Here is a 19,670-nt window from a genome sequence, read left to right as displayed (position 1 = left end):
TCCCAAACAATCTCTGCATTGTCCTAGTGAAAATTGCACTGCTGGTTGCAAACAATAGTTGCTAGGGCCTCCTACGGTAATTAGAAAATTCCAGGAAATTAACCCCGAGCCTGTAATGACCCGCCCACAATTACAAGCAAATGTGAATATTAGCATGCATATGAGGCATGCATATGATAGCTACATATGCATGCATCACATGCACTACACTATTATACATACTAGCTAATATAAGATAATGAATTGGTTTTGAAGTAAATATTTAGCACATCAAAATATAATAATTATATCAAATAAGGTACTTGATATGTGTACCATCATCATAAAAGATGAATTTATTTCCACTAAAATACAAATTATCAAGCCATAAAATAAAAATATGAAAAAACCAATTCCGAATGCCAAATTATAGAAAATTTTCAATGAAAAAAAATGTGTCTAGATGTCAAATTAGAGACAATTATGGGATGAGAAACCTATGGAAAAATTTAAAAAAATACCCCAAAACAACTTTTAATCAAACAAAATGCTATATAATATTATTTCATTTTTATATAATATTTAATTTTCAATTAAATGTATTATAAAGCAATATTCCTAAAATGCACATTTAACCAATTATAATTTATATTCAAATTTTCAATTAAAATTTTATAAAACTTTTAACCTTCTTATTAAAATATTCTTCAAAAATTTATTACTTTTTAAATTTAATTGAAATAACATTTCATTTTTAAGACCCAATAAGGCAAAGTCATTTCTTAATTTTCAACATACATCAAACACACTTACACTCATTTTAAATATGGTCGATTTTAAACCTTATTTAATTAATAAAGATGCGTCGATGATCCATATCTTAAGCCAAGCATTTGTTTTAAAAATATGGGCACAAAATAAACACGATGAATTCTAAATTGTGACCAAGCAAGGTGGAAGCTGAAATCTGCTCCACCTGTGACCGACAAAGAACCAACAAGAACATAAATTATTAAATCAAGACCTTGAGACGGTGAAAAGGAGGGCGGTTGTCCTGTCCCTTCTCAAAGGAATTAGTTACGGGATGCAACAACACAATTTTGGTTTAAGAGGACCCCACACGCAAAAACTTGGGAACTATAGGCAGTTCGAATTATTTTTGGCAGCTAGTGAGATTTGGGGGCCACCCATGCATAATTCGAATTTGGCCAAGGAGGACGTTGGAGGGAATTTGAGTTAGTGGAAGGAGGGGCCGACAAGAGGCTAAGGGAACCCAAGGTGATAAAACGGGATGGAACTCTCATTTTCCAGGATTCGGATTATTTTAACAAACAAACTCAATTTGTACGCTCTACTGTTCAACGAGTCTACCAGCGGTTTAGCCACGAGTCTTCCATAGGGAAGATTCATCCTCTTCTTTGGGGGACCATTCATGCCTGCCCTAGGGAGGCTGTTACATAGGAGTTTCCAAGGAGTCCGGTATAGTCACACACCTCAGTCATCAGCGCAGTGAGGAACTGCGTATTCCTAGGTAGCCAGAGAACACACAGGAGGGGTTAGAAATCAGCAAGGGGGATTCACAGCTTACTGGGAGAGCCGGGAATAGACCAGCAAAGAGATTCGCAACTTGTTGGGAGAGCCGGCAGTTGAGGAGGCAGCGTAGAAAGGGCAACTCTGCTGGAGTAGCAGCTAGCTAGACCAGCGCAGAGGCCACTGTAGCAGCAAACTCGTGGTGCTGGGAGAGCAGTCATCCGGACCAAGGGTCATCTGGGGAGCAAGGAGTTAGTCAGTACAGGTGGGCCCAGCGTCTGAGGGGTATTTTCAGAGGGATTGGCAGGCTATTTCCTGCAAGTCAAAATTGGTTGTAGCAGCTGGGGAGAGGCTCCAAGGAGGCCGAAAATCCAAAATCAAAACCAGAGAAATTCCCTTCTGGGTTTTTCTGGGTTTTGTCCAAGGAGTCTAACGCTGAAAGGATATCATTTTCTGGGCAGTTTTTGGGCATATTCCAGCAGGTCAAAGTTAGCAGATTAGTGGTTTTGTTGGGACAGCATAGTGCAAGTGGTGCAACCACTAAACGGACATCATCTCAACTATTCCATCACCTGGGTTTAGTCCAGCTTGTCCTTGAGACAAGCCCAGGTGCACCACTACATTTATATTGTAGCCATTGCTCTCAGAATTTATAATATATGGCTCAGGGGTTCCAGATTTACAGTGTTTCCATGGATGTGTAATGTTTTTAATTTTATGTTGTTACACTATATATTTGTTTAAATATCACTAATATTCCTACATAGGAACATTACAGTGGTATCAGAGCCTAATTCTTGGCTCAACTATGGGGTTGGTTTCCTATGAGAGGAGAAGAGCAGGGGAACATCACTTACTGGAGGCAGAGATACAGGAGCAGAGAAAGGGAGATGGAAATTACACCAGACATGGAGGAAAGAGGGAAAACAATGGTCGTAGAGGAGGAAATTACAGAGCCCAAGAGCAGGGAGGAGATGGCTTTTGATAGCCTCTTGAGGGCTCTAAGTGACTTGACCAAAGGGCAAAAAGACATGCTGGAGGAGATCAAATCACAGAGTCGAGACAGAGCCACACCTAGAGGGTTTCTGTCTGGAGCCCTTTGATCATCCCTCACTAGCAGTGCAGCGCCCTTCAGTGAGTGTCCCCACTAGGGCCACACTACCCTCATTCGTGCCAATGGCGCAGATCAAACCAACACGGGAGGAAGAAACTCCCCAGATGGGGGATTACTTCAGAGAGTGGCAAGCGATGGACGAAGATTTCAAAGAAGCCCTCTCCTTCAGAGATTACTGCAAGCTCAAGCAGAGTGACAGGAACAAGGGGTACGGAGGACAGGGGACCCAAAACTCTGAGCTGCAAAGAACCATAGGGAGGATGTACTTCCCTACATTTTATGGCACTGCCAAGTGCACAGCCAAGGCTTGGGTTGAAAATACAGACACATACTTTCAGCTCAACCAGATGAAAGAACAAGAGGCCATTAAGATGGCAGCGCTGCACTTGGAGGGGGAAGCCCATGACTGGTGGTTTCACGGCCTAACCACTTTGGGGCATGCCCAGATAGTTTCATATCAGGACTTCACCAGGAGGGTGGTAGAGCAGTTTGATCAGAGCGATCTGGAGGCATCCTTTAGGGAGCTGACACAACTGCGCTAGACAGGCAACCCAGAGCAGTATTTTTCTGAGTTTCTGTGTCAGTGATGGTCTCGGATCTGCCCGAGCCCAGGAGGGTATACACCTTCATTGAGGGTTTGCTGAGCCTCTGCATGGACTGGTTAAGTCACGCAGACCCTCTGCACTGCAGGGGGTGGTGGTGTGCGCTAAAGATTTGCAGGGGGCCATCCCCAAGACTAGAGCACCATTTCCTGCACAGACCCTTTTCCCACAAAAGGAGCATGAGACTAGACCCCCACCACCAAGGACCACATAGGGGAGGGGGCAACTAGATGAGGAGCCATGGAAGGACCTCAGGAGGAGGAAGTTGTGCTTCACATGCAGGGAACCTTGGGCACCAGGCCATAGGTGCACAGCGGGTAGAGCACACAACATTGAGGTATTTTCTAATAGTGACTAGGAGGACGAGGCAGAGAAGGATTGCGGTGGGACAGATGGAGAGAGTTCGGCGGACAGAGGGCCACCACCTCCACAGGGAGGGGCATCTCCTGCCTCATCAGGAGGTGTCCTTGCTTCTCTATGTGGGATTCCTAAGTTTTTGACACTCTAGATCAGAGGGATAGAGGGTGTCGGTACTAGTAAACAGTGGGGCTACCCACAACTTCATAGATGCACAATTGATCCAGAGGAGGGGCCTCACCACGACAGAGTTTGAGGGATTCTCTGTCCTAGTGCCAGGTGACTGTACCATCTAGTGTACCCAATACGTGCCCTCCTTGACAGTAGTTATGGGAAACTACTCGATGACTGACCATTTCTTTGTGGTCGATGTGCCAAACACCAATGTGGTGATGAGTGTCCAGTGGTTGTATTCCCTTGGGAGAGTTACGACTGATTAGAGGAAACCTGAGATGGAAAGGCCTCACTCACCCTGCAGGGCTATTACATCCACTTCCCATTCCAGAGGGAAAATGGGAAAGTATCTCGATGGATTTCATCACTGGGCTCCCCACAGTACGAGGGAAAGATTGCATTTATGTGGTGGTCGATAAGCTAACCAAATTTGCCCATTTCTTTGCCATCCCCACTAGGTTCATAGTTGCCCAAGTTGCTGAGTTGTTCTTCCGGGAGGTTTTTCGACTGCATGGACTCCCCAAGAACATTGTTAGCGACAAAGAAAGTAGATTTATGGGTGGTTTTTGGCAGGAGCTCTTCAGTTTGGTCGGGGCGGAGCTTACTCCTAGCACCAGTTACCACCCTCAAATGAACGGCCAGACAAAGAGGGTCAACCAGTGGTTGGAGGGGTACCTAAGGAACTATGTGACGGGTCAGCAGAGAACGTGGATTCGGTGGTTTCACTTGGGCGAGTTCTGCTACAACACCATGCACCACATGTCTATTGGTATGACTCCTTTCCGTGCCCTTTATGGTTATGATGCTCTAACTTTTGTTGATATTATTTTCGGAGACAGTCGGGCCCCAAAGGCCAAAGACTAGGTCCAAGAGAGCCAAGATATCCTCAAAGCTCTCAAGGATAATCTAGCGACAGCCCAGAATCAGCAAAAACTGTATGCAGATCGGCATAGGATAGAGAGGCACTTTGAGGAGGGGGACCTAGTGTACCTCCGGTTGCAGCCTTACAGACAGTCCACACTGAAACAAAAGGGGGCTGAGAAGCTACAGCCACACTTCTATGGGCCCTACCAGGTGATCAGGTGGGTTGGGGAGGTGGCCTATGAGCTAGAACTACCTCCGGCGAGCAGGATCCACAACATGTTTCATGTTTCATGCCTTAAGAAGGTGTTGGGACAACAGGTGACCGCAGTAGCTGATCTACCCCCATTAGATGATGTGGGTCATTTGGTGCTGGAACCAGAGGCCTTATTGGAGAGCAGGGAGAGAAAACTGAGGAGTAGAACCATTCGGCAGTTCTTGGTATGCTGGAAGAACTTACCGGATGAGGATGCCACCCAGGAGCATGAGCACATACTAGAGCACACGACTTTGAGGTTTCTTGAGGGCAAGCAACATTTGGGAGGGAAGGACTGTCATGTCCCTTCTCAAAGGAATTAGACACGGGATGCAGCAACACAAGTTTGGCAGCAATTTTGGTTTAAGAGGGAGGACCCCACACACAGAAACTTAGGAACTATAAGCAATTCGAATTACATTTGGCAGCTAATGGGATGTGGGGGCCACCCATGCATAATTCGAATTTTGCCAACGAGGACGTTGGATGGGATTTGAGTTAGTGGAAGGAGGGGCCCATAAGAGGCTAAGGGAACCCAAGGTGATAAAAGGGGATGGAACTCTCATTTTCCAGGATTCTGATTATTTTAACAAACAAACTCAAGCTACCAACTGTTTAGCCACGAGTCTTCCTCAAGGAAGATTAAACCTCTTCTTTAGGGGGCCACCTGTGCCCGCCCTAGGGAAGTTGTTACACAGGAGTTTCCAGGGAGTCCGGTACAGTCGCACACCTCCGTCATTAACGCAGGGAGGAACTGCATATTCTTGGGCAGCCAGAGAACACGCAGGAGGAGTTAGAAATCAGCAAGGGGGATTCATAGCTTGTTGGGAGAGCTGAGAGTTGAGGAGGCAGCGTAGAAAGAGAAACTCTGCTGGAGTAGCAGCCAACTAGACCAGCACAATAGTCAGCGCAGAGGCCATTGTAGCAGCAAACTCGTGGCGCTAGGAGAGCAGTCATCCAGAACAAGGGTCATTCGGGGAGCAAGTAGTTAGTCAGTACAGGTGGGCCAAGCATTCTAGGGGTATTTTCAGAGGGATTGGCGGGCTATTTCTTGCCAGTCGAAATTGGTTGTAGCAGCTGGGGAGAGGCTCCAAAGAGGCCGAAAATCCAAAGTCAAAACCAGATACAAAGATGGTGACAGGTCTTCCAATGGTATCTTGCAGAGATGGTGTTTGTTCCAAATGTGTACTCAGAAAACCTCATCGGGATAGTTTTGAAAAACATGCCTCTTGGCACGCCTCAGCCCCTTTACAGCTTGTGCATAGTTATTTATGTGGTCCACTTCTAGTTGTTTCATTCTCTGGCTACAAATATTTCTTAACTTTCATTGATGATTTCTATAGATGCACTTGGGTATACTTCTTAAAACTCAAGAGTGAAGTATTTAACATGTTCTTAGCCTTTAAGACCTTTGTTGAAAAACAATCTGGACATCAAATTCTTAAGCTAAGATCTGATAATGGCAGAGAATATGTTAACAACAAATTCATCAACTTTTGCACTGAGAATGGAATTCAAATGCAACATACTGTTCCATATACTCCACAACAAAATGGTGTAGCTGAAAGGAAGAATCGCACCTTAAAGAAAATGGCTAATTGTATGCTTCAATCTAAAGGACTTAGTCTTAATTTTTGGGTAGAAGCAATTTACTGTGCAAATTACATAATAAATCGCACTCCTACTAAGGTTTTAAAGAATATCACTCCAGAAGAAGTATGGAGCTCAATTAAACTAGATTTAAGTCACTTTTGTGTTTTTAGAAGTGAAGCATGGGCCCATATTCCAGATGAGAAACATAAAGCTTTAGAACCTAAGAGTGAAAAATGTATTTTTGTTGGATATTCTGAAGATGTCAAAGGATATAGACATATTCCACTTAAGTCCAACAATGTTATCATTAGAAGAGATGTAAAGTTTGTTGAAAATATATCGGACTACAAGCCTAGTTCAACGGATGTGCCACCTCTCTCTATCTCTTCTACTTCTAAAAATATTTCCTCTTCAGATGATGAAAGCGAGGATGACAATCCTCCCCCACCTTCTCAGGATCCTCCTTCAGCTCCTCAGCTTCCAAAATGGGTCTGTGCCACTCGAGATGCAACAGGCGCTCTTGACGGTGATCCTACGATCAGCGACGTACACGTTCTCAATTCGATAGAGCCTCTTCTTTACTGGCTCAAGCTTTAGCAAATTATGATCTTGACACCTTTGCAGAAGCTTCAGGCCATCCAAAATGGGATGCAACTATGAATGAAGAATATCGTTCATTATTGGCAAACGATACATGGGATCTTGTATCTCTACCAAAGGGACGAAAACTTGTTAGATGCAAATGGGTTTACAGAACCAAGTATGGACCAGATGGAAAAATTGGTAAACATAAAGCTCGTCTTATTGCTAAGGGTTTTTCACAAGTTGAAGGCATTGACTATACTGAAACCTTCTCCCTGTTGCCAAAATGAACTCTATCCGCCTTGTTCTTTCCCTTGCTGCCTCTTTCAAATGGGAAGTCCATCAGATGGATGTTAAATCTGCCTTCTTGCATGAAGAAATCTATATGGAACAACCTACTAGCTTTATACAAACAAACTCCAACCTTGTATGTCGGCTTAAGAAATCCCTTTATGGTCTCAAGCAAGTTCCTCGGGCTTGGTATGCCAAAATGGATAGCTTTCTTTTACAAACTGGCTTTTCTAGGTGTCATTCTGACAATACTGTCTACACCAAGAAACTGGGCAAGTCTCTTATCATTCTTGTTCTTTATGTTGATGATCTTATCCTTACTGGTAGTGATCCCAACCTTATAAACCATGTGAAGTCCAACCTTAAAAAGAAGTTTGAAATGACAGACTTAGGACACTTGCATTATTTTCTTCGTCTTCAAGTCTTGCAATCCAAGGAAGGTATTTCCCTTTCCCAGTCCAAGTATGCCTGTGATCTTCTACGCCATTTTCACATGGAAGATTGTAAGCCAGCCCCTTCTCCCTTTCAGTCTAAACCCAAACTTTCAGTCACTTGTACTTCCCCTAAAGATGATGCTACCTTATACTGTCAACTTGTAGGAAAACTTTTGTATCTGACCCATACTCGTCCTGACCTTTCCTTTGTTGTTGGCCTTATTGCTCGGTTTATGCAAAACCCACATGAAAGTCATTGGAAAGCAGCTAAAAGAATACTTCGTTATGTTCGAGGTACAGTTCAGTTTGGGATTCATTACAGTGCAGAAGCATCTCCTCTATTGGTTGGTTTCACTGATTTTGATTGGGCTGGTGACCCTGATGATCAGAAGTCTACTGCAGGTTATGTGTTCACTCTTGGTTCAAGACCTATGACATGGGCTTGCAAGAACCAAAGTGCCATTTCTCTTTCTTCAGCAGAAGCAGAGTATTGTGGTGTCGTAGAAGCTAGTAAGGAAGCCCTGTGGCTTCATCAAATCCTGTCAAAGTTTGGCTTTCAACAACAGCATCCGACTACACTTTGGTGTGATAATCGAAGTGCCATTCAACTATGCAAAGATCCAGTCCAACATCAACCCAGCAAACACATTGAACTGCACATGCATTTCATCAGAAAGCTCATTCACGACCATGTTTTTGACGTGCAATATTGTTCAACAGATGATCAAGTTGTAGACATCTTTACAAAGGCTCTCACAGAGGCGAAGTTTACTAAACTTCGATTTATGGTTGGAGTTCAGGAAGTTGTCACTAAGGGGGGATAGGCTCTAATGCCTCCTTCCTTCTCCTATTGTGTCATATTTGTACATCCTTCAATCCTATCCCAAGTTGTTTTTAAGGGGGGATGTTAGGATATTCCGACACATAGGAAATAGTTAAGTATAACTTGGTCTAGTGTAGAGTTAGGTAAAGTGTGTTTCTTTACTATGTACTTTTGTAACTTACAATCCGACGGTCATGATATGTAGTGATCCGACGATTCATTCTCTCCTCGGTATTACCGACAATTGATCTGTGGCTTAACACCTGATTGGTCCATGATCTCTATTTAAAGAGCATGGAGGGTCATTTGTAGGTAACCATTCATGAGAGAAGCTTATGTAAATTTTCATTCTTTTATTAATAAATTGCCTGAAGTGGCCGCGTTGGCTCAGGTCGTGGACTGTTTCCCTCTTTGAGGGTTTTAACCACGTCAATAGTACTGGTGTATTGATCTGTGATCTGTGAGCGGGGTCCTATGGTGTTCCATCTAAGGAACTTACCCTATAAATTCCTACAAACCCACCTGTGAATAATGCTACCAAAGGCTCCCAAAATGGTTGGAAAACTCAACAAATCTCCCTTGGTTGCTCCCACGATCTCATCCCCCAAATCGACCTCCTCTAAGAGTCCCACGTGTAGCAAGTGAAGGGACTATGCAGGCCTACGCTGCCTCTGCTGAAGCTGCTCCAAGAACACGCTAAAATGCCCCTAGATCGATCTGAAGACGGATGGAATTCCCTCCTAGGGCTGGCACTCGAAGTCCACCAAAGCAAGGGGTGAGATTCTCGCCTGAAAATCTCTTGTGCTCAACAGCACATGCAGACTTGGCCTCTAGCTCAAGCGTGCTAGTCAAGGTAAATGCTCAAATGATCAAGAATTCCAAAAATGAGTACCTTCTCTTTTGTCAAATTGCTTCCCCAATAGCCATTCAAACTCCCCATCAATTTCCCTCCAAGAAGTGTGTATTTCCTAGGGGGGTCGTAATTCTCCATGGGTGGTCCCCACTTTCCACTAGCATTTTGATTTTCTTCCCTCTCTCTAAGGTTTGGGCTTTTCCTTAGCTTCGTAATTAAAGTGGAGCTCCATAACCCACTTTTCCTAAGTACAAATGCAAAATAAGACACAATGGCCAAAATGGATATTTCCCCTTAGCAATATTGTTAAGTGGGAATATCACACGTGTCAACAGTGCTGCCCAAGTGCTGATAACTAAGCCCACAAAATTTGCGCCCAGTTGTGAAGTTCTATTGCTTTTCGCTGAAATGAAACAGGGGTATGGACTCTTTGAAGTACTCAGAAAATTCTGCAATTTAAACTGTAGCCTCCTCACAACAAACCCACAAAATCCCAGAAAGGGTTTGGGCTGCTTCTAACCAACCCCGTGACCCTTCAATTAGTGTGAGTTCCCTCTCCAGCCTGTTATTCGCACCCCTGAAAATAACAGTGTGAGATGGCTCCCAAACTTCCCCAAAATACTCCCACAATTCCCCTCTGAAATCCCACTAAATTCAGCTCCAAATTACTCAGCCTTCACACCACCACAACTCAGCCCAAAATGCCTGCGCAGGCCCAGCTCTTGACCAGCAAAATTCCCAGGAAAGACACCTCCAATTTCCTGGAACTTAGCATGCAAGGTAGCTTCTCCACCAAGTGATTTAACCTCCCTCTTCTGCACCCAGTCTGCATGCCCAAGCTGGTCGAATATCACTAAAATCGGCTCTTGAAGCAAATGTAGGTTGTGGCAAAGTCTCCTCTAGGGTGACACTCAAGCTTCACCAAAGAAGGGTCAAAATTCCTGCCTGGAAATTCTCTTGTGCTCTACAGCACTCATTGACTTGGATAAGCAGCTCAAGCAAACAAAGATTAAGTTTTCAGTTTGCCAAAAAGTCCCAAAATGGAGGCCTCCTCCTATTTATAGTTCCTGCTTCCCTTCTCTCCTTGTGAGCTCCACAATTCGACCTCCTTTCATCTCTCCTTCCCTCCAATTCAACTTCACTCAAGGAGTGTGAATTTCCTCTTGGAGTGATCCCCACATTCCACTATGAAACTGATTTTACCTTTGTCTAATGTTTGGAGTCTCCTCTTTCACACAAAATTAAATTAACTGTTACCCATTTTTCCTAAGTTTGCATCCAAAATTGTCCTCCACCCAAAATTGCAAAATTGCAGAATGCACTTAGCAGATTTTTAATTAGAGGGAATATTACAGCTACCTCCACTCATGTGACTTATGCCTTGTGCTTGTTAAACTGTTCATTTGTTTTCTTTGTGTTCCTAGTTGGTACCCCTTTAAACATTTGTATGTCTTAACTGAATTGACATAAGTCAGAAATTTAAAAAGGGGCGCATTTGACAGGACTTTGATTGAATTAAGTACAAAGTACTTATGACCTCCCTATTGGTAGAGTGACATAACATGGATGCTGAGCAACCTAACATATATATAACTTAAAGTGGGGTTTTACTTACACGAGAGAATGTGAAGGTGCCAGAAGACAAAGATTGGAAAAAAGAAACGAGGATCAAACATCAAGATGCGTCCCAAAATAATCCAATGGAGGTAATTATCCAAGGCAGTCTTGGAGGATAAAAGCACAGGAGTAATACAGAAAAATTGGCAAGATAATTTACTAATGCTGGAGGGAATAAAAGAAGAACAAATAGCTCTATAATTTAAAAGGTTCAATGCCAATGAGGGGACCTGATAGCAAAATTAGTTTATTGGTTGGAAATATCTTTTAAGTTCACCTAAGTTGATGTAAAGGGATAATATTACAACAAAGGTAAGAAAATGTAAGCATGCAAACCAAACAATCAACAAAGATTAATGATGTAATTATAATTGCATTTAATGTAAACAAAAGAAAACAGTTGGAAACACGTAGAAATTATAATGTAAAAATAGTCACTGGTTCGTCATAGATGAGGTTTCCATGCCCTCTTATTTGATGCCTTCACCAATAAAGTGGGCAGCATTGAACATTTAGAAGGGTTATGGGTTCCAACATTTCTTTGTTCAATCAAAAAAATATACAAGAAGACAAATAGTAATTGACTATCCAATGTTCATGATTAAGAGAAATAAAGACCAAAGTAATAGATGTGACAGGGAAGCGTGTGAACAAGATAGTAAAAAGCTACCTAACACCAGTCACAATCTTCATTCTTGGTACGCTATAAATAAACTACTAACAGCAGACTCATATCATTGCATTATCATACCTTTGCAGCCTCTTCTGCACTAGAGTCCCCTTTCTTGAAAAGAGACCATGGAGTATGCTCATCCAGATATACATTGCCAGCATTAGCAATATCTATAACAGCTTCACATGCTGAATTGAAGGAAAGATTCATATAATTGAGTCGTGCCTTCTCCACCTGTGAACAACTCAGTCAAGATGCACAAATGTGGTCACAGACAAAACTATTAAACGAGTATTAACAATAATAGAGAAGAGAAGTACCACGTCCATATTGACTTTTTAATGAAGCGAGGAAAACAAGTCGCATCTGCAAATGTTTAAATCAGGAATGTCTACAAAACAAACAAATATTTAAACTGTAACCCTTTTGACAGTGATATTGACTGCAGAATAAAATCCACCTCATGGCATCTAAAAAAGTAAATGGCAGGTTACTAACTTATACCCAAGCATAGTCTGGACTCTGATCAGCTATGTTAGCATCAGTGTTTTCATACTGCCATCAGTGATCAAAGCTCCTCTTTTTATATCATATTAGGGTCCCATCCTGAAATTTTTATCATTCCACCTAGGTCCTCATTCAAAAATTTACTCGCTGATGGTAGCCTAAGTCAAAAAGCCTACTCTCCCTCAAAAATCAATACCTGCTGGCCCACCTTCATGCCTTACTGAGCATAGATCAATCATAAAAGCTCATTTCATCATGTCTTTATGTCAGTCAAGTCAACATGAAGTCTGGTCATTCAAGGTCCCATTAGGTCACTAGGTTTCATTTTCCAAAGTTCAATAATACTCCATTTCACTGCATAAGGCCAGCAAAAAAGTATGAGAGTAAGCAAAATAATATCCCTTTTTCATTTAAAGTGTTATGTAAAAAATTAGTTAACTTAGGTTTATTATTTAATTTTAATTTTAATTAGACGAAAGGGCACGATCATAAGATCATGCCCTTTCCCAAAGGATGTCCGTGGCGGTATATAAGCCAGGCACCCGCAATTGTAATAGCATCATCTGTAATTTTCATCTCTTTAATAAAATATTTATATATAATTTCTGTGTATCTTAAAATTCTCTGCTTCATTGGTATCAGAGCCAAGTTCGACATTTCAGGAATTTGGTTCCATTGTTGTTCGCCTTGTCCTCCACGGTCAATTCTCTGCTGTGTTACGTTGTATCGTTCACCATATGCCATTCGTCGACCATATGCCAGACCCCTTAGCCGCTGTTCCACTATAATCCGCTATAACCGTCGCCGATTTTTTGAGTGCCGTTGAACTGTGTCACGTCCGTCGCGTTGTTCATCGTCCCTTTCCAACCGACCCTACGTATTCTGGTTAAACTTCCGCGTGGGTCGTTCTGACTACTGCGTGAGTCGTTGCACTCTTGTTGGCTATCGCCATTCCATCGATCTGCAATTTGATCCGTAGGCAAGGTTAAAAGCTGCGGTGATATTCCCTAAATTGTATTTTTTTTGAAAGGTCAAAGGTTCTGTCAGTCAACGTGACTGTTCAGCGTAGAAATATATAATATATATATTATATATGATATATATTTATATTGGCAAATTATATATATAACGGTTAATATATATATATATATATATATATATATATATATATTATAATATAAATATATATAAATTATATATAATATATATTATAAATTTTATAACATATAACTTTAATTAGTTATAAGTTATATATATATATATATATAAAGTTAATTTAATTAATTAAAATTATTTTAATTAATTAAAAAATTATGTATATATATAGAATTTAATTAATTAAAATTTATATATATAAGTTAATTTAATTAATTAAATTTATTTTAATTAATTAAAAGTTATATGTATAAAATTTATTTTAGATAGAAAAAAAGGGGGAGGAAAAATATTTTAGCTGGCAAATAAATACACGCCCCCGCAAACCCGCTCAATGTCGACAATGACAATGGCGGATTTCCAGAAAAAAATTGGTTGACGCAGAGCATAAGATAAATAACAACCACGACGAAGTTAGTAAAAGATTAAATGACGTCGAGAGCAAGCTTGGGGAGCAAGCAGACAATCAAAAATCTTCAAGATACAACGAATCGAATAGAAATAAAGATGGAAAATTACCATGTCCAGACAGAAGTAGGGATCAGAGAGGTCTTAACAATGCTGAAAAGTCTGTGTAAAAGGTTGAATTGTACACCCGAACAACTACTAAAAGAAGGTGAAGAGAATCAAGAACACATCTCGTCAGATTCAGCTAAGTCCACAGACTCTCATGACAAAGTCGAATCCCCAAAAAAATCAGCGATACCCCACCAAGAAGCAAGTAACACAACCTTTACAAACAAGCAACTCTGGGATAACTTTACCAATCAACACCCTTTTTTCGCTCAACCAGTAGCAACATACCAGCGACGGGCAAAAGTCGAGATGCCTAAATTCGATGGAAACGAAAAAAACAATGTTGCATGGATAAATAAAGCAGAAGAATACTTTGAGATATATGACATCAATGACGATGACGAAAAGCTCAGGCATGCATCCATGAAAATGGAAGGAGAAGCATATAACTGGTATATGTGGTGGAAAAAGACAACACACGTCATTAGCTGGAGAAAATTTAAAGATGCATTCTTCAAAAGATTCCAAGGTGTAAGAGAAGAAGAGTTCTTTTCAAAACTCATCAAGTTACGACAAAAAGGAAGTGTGGACGAATACACTCAAGAATGGGAGACCTTAGTAACACGAGTACCTGGGTTATCAGAATCTCGTCTAATTCAGTCATGCATCTCGGGACTCAAAACCCATTTACAAGCAGAACTTGAGATGCATGATATTACATCTATAGAAGTAGCAAGACGAAAAGCAAAAACAGCCGAAAAGAAATCCAAACCAATATTTTGGTCAACAGCGGAAAAAGCTTATGCAAGACGAAGGATACCCCAGTATGTGGACTCAAATAATACAAGATATGTTCCACCACATCGTCGTGAAGATGAAAAATCTAATGTGGAAATGCAAAGGATAAAAGAGGGTAAATGTAAACGTTGTGGTGAGAAGTGGGACCCCAAACATAGATGTGCTAAAGGTAAAGAACCAAAGAACCTATATAATTGTGAAGCAACCAATGATTCAAGTAGTGAAGATTATGACATAGAAGACACAAAAGACGCCCCAGAATTCTCACCAGAACTAGATGATGGAAGTATTCCACAAGTATCATTATTAGCTATGACAGGTATATCACAACCTCAGACTTTAAAGTTAAAAGGACACATAAAGAAGAACAACGTAGTGGTTCTTGTCGACTTTGGAAGCACACATAATTTTTTAGATGCAACCGTGGCAAAGAGACTCAATATATTTTCATTTCCCTTAACAAACATGAAAGTGATGGTAGCTAATGGTAAGAAGATTGAAAAGGTAGGGAAATGCCATAAGGTCAATTTGCACATTCAAGACTTTAATCTAGAGTCTCCATTCTTCATGGTACCGTTAGGAGGAGTAGATGTAGTCTTAGGTATCCAATGGCTACGAACTTTAGGTACTTACACTGCCAACCATCAAGTACAATTTATAAAATTCAAATGGGGAGGTCAGAAGTACAAGCTACACGGATTCCAAGCACCAGAAAATCAAGTTGTATCATCATCTCAGATGATGAAGCTGAGTCGAAGAAGAGCACCTACTTATGCAATACAATGTCACCAATTAGAAATGTTATCTGCAAATATGACCAGAGAAGAGTCACCAGAGATACAAGATTTGATTCGGAAGCATGAAAAAGTACTTCAAGACCGACCTATGAAGATGCCACCTAATAGGGAAATTGAGCATACAATAGAAGTCAAGGCAGGGTCAAACCCTATCAACATCAAGCCATACCGATATCCACATCACCAAAGAATGGAATTAGAGGGATTAATCCAAGACCTTTTGAAGTGTGCGACCTTGATCATCTTAGAATATCTGATCAAGTGGAAGGACTTACCCGAAGAAGACGCTTTCTGGGAGAATGAATCATTCTTCAACAACATCCATCGTTACTTATGCTTTGAGGACAAAGCATTCTTTCGAGAGGAAGGCAATGTTATGTAAAAAATTAGTTAACTTAGGTTTATTATTTAATTTTAATTTTAATTAGACAAAAGGGCACGGTCATAAGATCATGCCCTTTCCCAAAGGATGTCCGTGGCGATATATAAGCCAGGCACCCGCAATTGTAATAGCATCATCTGTAATTTTCATCTCTTTAATAAAATATTTATATATAATTTCTGCGTATCTTAAAATTCTCTGCTTCATAAAGAGGATTTGCAAACATGTAACCATGGTTGCCCCGGTTCTAATTTTCATTTCAAGTATGAGTTTTATTTCAGATTGTAATTTTATTCCAAAAACAAAGATGTAATTTTATGTTCACTATTTGTAATAAGCACTGTTCCTAAGCTTCCAACTCAAACTGTATATGCCAACTTCATCATAGCAAAGTCAAATGTAAAGAGTGCCAAACTCCAGCATCATCAATCTGCAAAGAAGAAAATCAAAGTGTAAAGGGTTAGCAAAGTTTTCAAAGGTGAATTGAAACATTAGAAAGTGGGTTTTAAAGTTAAAAAATCAAATTCACTCAAGTATAAGAGCCTTCATAGCATCAAACTCAACTTCATTTGTCTCTTACCATTGATTGAGCAAACCCCAAGGGAGCATTTCTTAAGATTCTGGGCGAAATTGAAAAAACAGCCCAGGCGCTGCACACTTCCTTCTGGCACTGCACACTTCCTTCTGGCGCTACGCACTTCCTTCTGGCATTCCGCACTTCCTTCAGGCGATACGCACTTGCCAGAGAAAGGGTGCACTTCCTTGTGGCGCTACTCACATGTCTAGGAAAGCCAAAACGCTTCCAAACTTCACCAAATCACCTCCAAACCTTCAGCAAGTGAGTGATAGACAAAGATAGCATTCCTCTCCTCGTACAATCATTTCTTAAGGTGTTTTGAAAGTTGATTTAAAAATTTGGTGTTTTTCTCATATCCAAACCCTAGTATCTCCCTCAAAACCACCATTGCACTCTCAATTCCCAAATTTCAACTCCCTTACACTTTCAAACCCTTCCCTCATTACAACTCCCTTTCCCTAAACCCTTTATCCCAAAACCCTAAGCACTAGGTGTTATAACTACCTAGGCTCCCAACCCCCAACATGTAAACAATTTCCCCATCATAAAATTCCATCATATTATTATCCCCTGCCCTCTCCCCCATTTCATAAATCACTAACCTCATCTCCTTCAATTTCCCTTTCCCATTCCTTATTCCCAAAAACCACATTCCACCAAAATCATACCTCCCTAGGGTTTTGACATTAAAACAACATGGCAGAAGAAGAAAACAAACCATACCGTGAGGGAGAAGACATAGAGGTGAAGAGACCACACAAAGGGGGGAGAGTACTCAGATTTGAGCCAACAGATATCATGGAACTCCTGGCATCTCCTGTGGCTGTGACATCTTTCAAATATCTTGGATGTTATGAATTTTGTGAGCAAATTCAGAAAGTCCAACGCCATGCCATGTTGACTAGACTGTTCATATTTAAACTCCATGACAACCAAGTCACTCTAGCTGGTGTCACTTCTACTATATCCATTGTCGTTATATCAGCGGCCACCGGGATCCCAAACGTTGGGGAGAAATGGTTCAAGCAAGGTGAGTTGGAGAAACATTACTATGAGCTTTTCATAAAACCAAGGTACTGAAATGAGAGAAAGTGTTATTTTCCTTTTTCTCACCTCCTGGACAGATATGCCCCAATGATGAAGATTATCATGAAATACTTTTCATGTGAAGGTAGATTTTCTAGACTTTATTCCTATCACATCCGGCTCTTAATGCATTTCACTAGGGTAAAGATGCTCAACATACCCTACTACCTTTTCCGGAGCATTGATAAGATAGCATATATTGTCTAAAAAGAGAGTATGAACATCAGATGAAAAGTCTTTTTCATCATTCCCTCATCAAAATCATAGTCCTCTATCATCTCAATGAACTGAACATTGCATGGACTACCTTCATATCCAATCCCATATTTACTGATCCATCTATTCAGAATATTCAAAAGGCACCTTCATCATCTCATCCTTCATCATCCATTCCTCCATCTCAGCCCACATATCATGCATCATCATCAGATCAGTATCTTTCACCATCACCTCCACCATCACCATTTCATGAGCATATTGATTCACCTAGCAAAGATGAGATCAGTGAGCTGGAGCAGATTGTTAATTTTAGATAACAATGGTATGTTCTATGCTTTAGCACAATTTACTTCAATGTTCTTTATCAGTACAATGACAATTTCCAATTATATTTAGTAGCAATCACATTAACTTAAACACATTGATAGTAAATGCAGATAGAACATAAAAAACATGTGTGGAAGACAAGCCAAGACAAGAGGACACAAGATATGGCAGATACCAGGGACAAACCCCAATGTGGGGAAACCCTTTGATCAAATCTTCTTATTATTCTTCATTAGTTCAACGGAGAGAGAGTACAAATATCAAATTAGCTTGCCCAAAACAGTCCAATCAAATCAGCAATGAATTGCATCCCTAACCAAAATGTCCTCCAAGCAGCTCGGTCAACAGTAGATAGATTCGGCCTTCCAAGAGGGTCAAAGTTAACCCAAAAACAGTTCGGTCAACCTAGTCAAACACTGTTGTAATTTCTGTGGTCAAAGGCTGAAGTCAACGCTGAAGTCAAACTAGTCAAACTGTCCCAAACACCTCAAAAATTGTGCCAATCAATGTGCTCTTCAAAGATTGAAATTATGCCCACTGGAACGAAGTCAACGCTGGTCAAAATCACCCATGTCAACGCTAGTCAGCTCTGTCTTGTTTCCCGGAATTTTTGGCCTCCAAAACAGTCTTGAAATTCGTCCTCCTTTCACATGTGCGAAGTAGGGAAGGTTGCCTCCAAGTTGTACGAACAAATCAAGAGAGGAGAGAGAAAGATGTGATGAGATGAGTGATGTCCAAATGAGAGAGAGGTCACTCCTATTTATACACTTCGTTGAGGGTGAGGAGACACATCCATTGGGCTTCATGAGCCTACATTTGACTGAGGCAAACCTTGACAATTTATGCATGAGAGAATAAATTCAAAATTTCATTTCTTGTCAAAATGAGATGATCTTTATATCAAAATTGGACCTCTCAAAAAGAGGAATCCAATGCAATAATCATCTCCATCATATGAGCAGTCCTAATGTGGAATTTGGCCCTAGTTTACAATTTTAACACTCCCTCTCAACTAGGGAGAATTCCACCTGCCAATCCATCTATCATCATCATGCCATCCTGTCATCCTGTACCATCCCTGCTCTGCTCTACTGAACCATGAAGTAATAATGAAGAAGTGATCAAGAGTGAGTCATAAGATCATATCACTCTCCACTGACTAAAGTCAATCCTTGATCCCAAATCAAGTTGTTGAACACCATGCATCCTAGTCATAGGGAATACGGCAATACACGATGCGTCCATCGGTAGTGCTATGGTCCCTAACCATCTTTTCCCAACTCATTGGCCAGATGAGAGGTACTTCCCATGAGTCTCGAACTCTATGGGTAGGATGTGTGCTCAGGCATCAGTCGGAGAAGGTGAACCACTCATCCTATGCATATGTCAACCGTAGGGCAAGGTGAACCACTCACCTTACATGCATGTGTCCGGGTAGGGGAAGGTGAACCACTCACCCTACACACATGTCAACCATCATGGGGTATCACAGGAAAAGGTGAACCACTAACCCTGTATCTAGCGCACCACTAGGGGAAGGTGAACCACTCACCCTACTGTCGCTCAT

General features: G+C 41.1%; 1 protein-coding gene across 5 annotated transcripts in view; it reads right to left on the bottom strand.

Moving 5' to 3' along the window:
- Window positions 1-19,670, bottom strand: part of LOC149262811 (methionine--tRNA ligase, chloroplastic/mitochondrial-like) — a 440,349-nt gene that overhangs the window by 160,950 nt on the left and 259,729 nt on the right. For all 5 annotated transcript variants that reach the window (XR_016259204.1, XM_089425277.1, XM_089425282.1 and 2 more), the window contains one exon: window positions 11,818-11,973. Coding sequence is in view for 4 of the 5 variants with exons in the window: in XM_089425277.1 (XP_089281403.1) it covers window positions 11,818-11,973 (156 nt within the window). In the remaining variant the exon portion in view is untranslated. The remainder of the gene's footprint in view (window positions 1-11,817; window positions 11,974-19,670) is intronic.

Source organism: Pinus tabuliformis, chromosome 6 (assembly GCF_031772625.1).
Source record: "Pinus tabuliformis cultivar Carrire ecotype Pingquan chromosome 6, CPIR1, whole genome shotgun sequence".
Taxonomy (NCBI): Eukaryota; Viridiplantae; Streptophyta; class Pinopsida; order Pinales; family Pinaceae; genus Pinus; species Pinus tabuliformis.
This window is presented reverse-complemented; position numbering and strand designations above follow the sequence as displayed.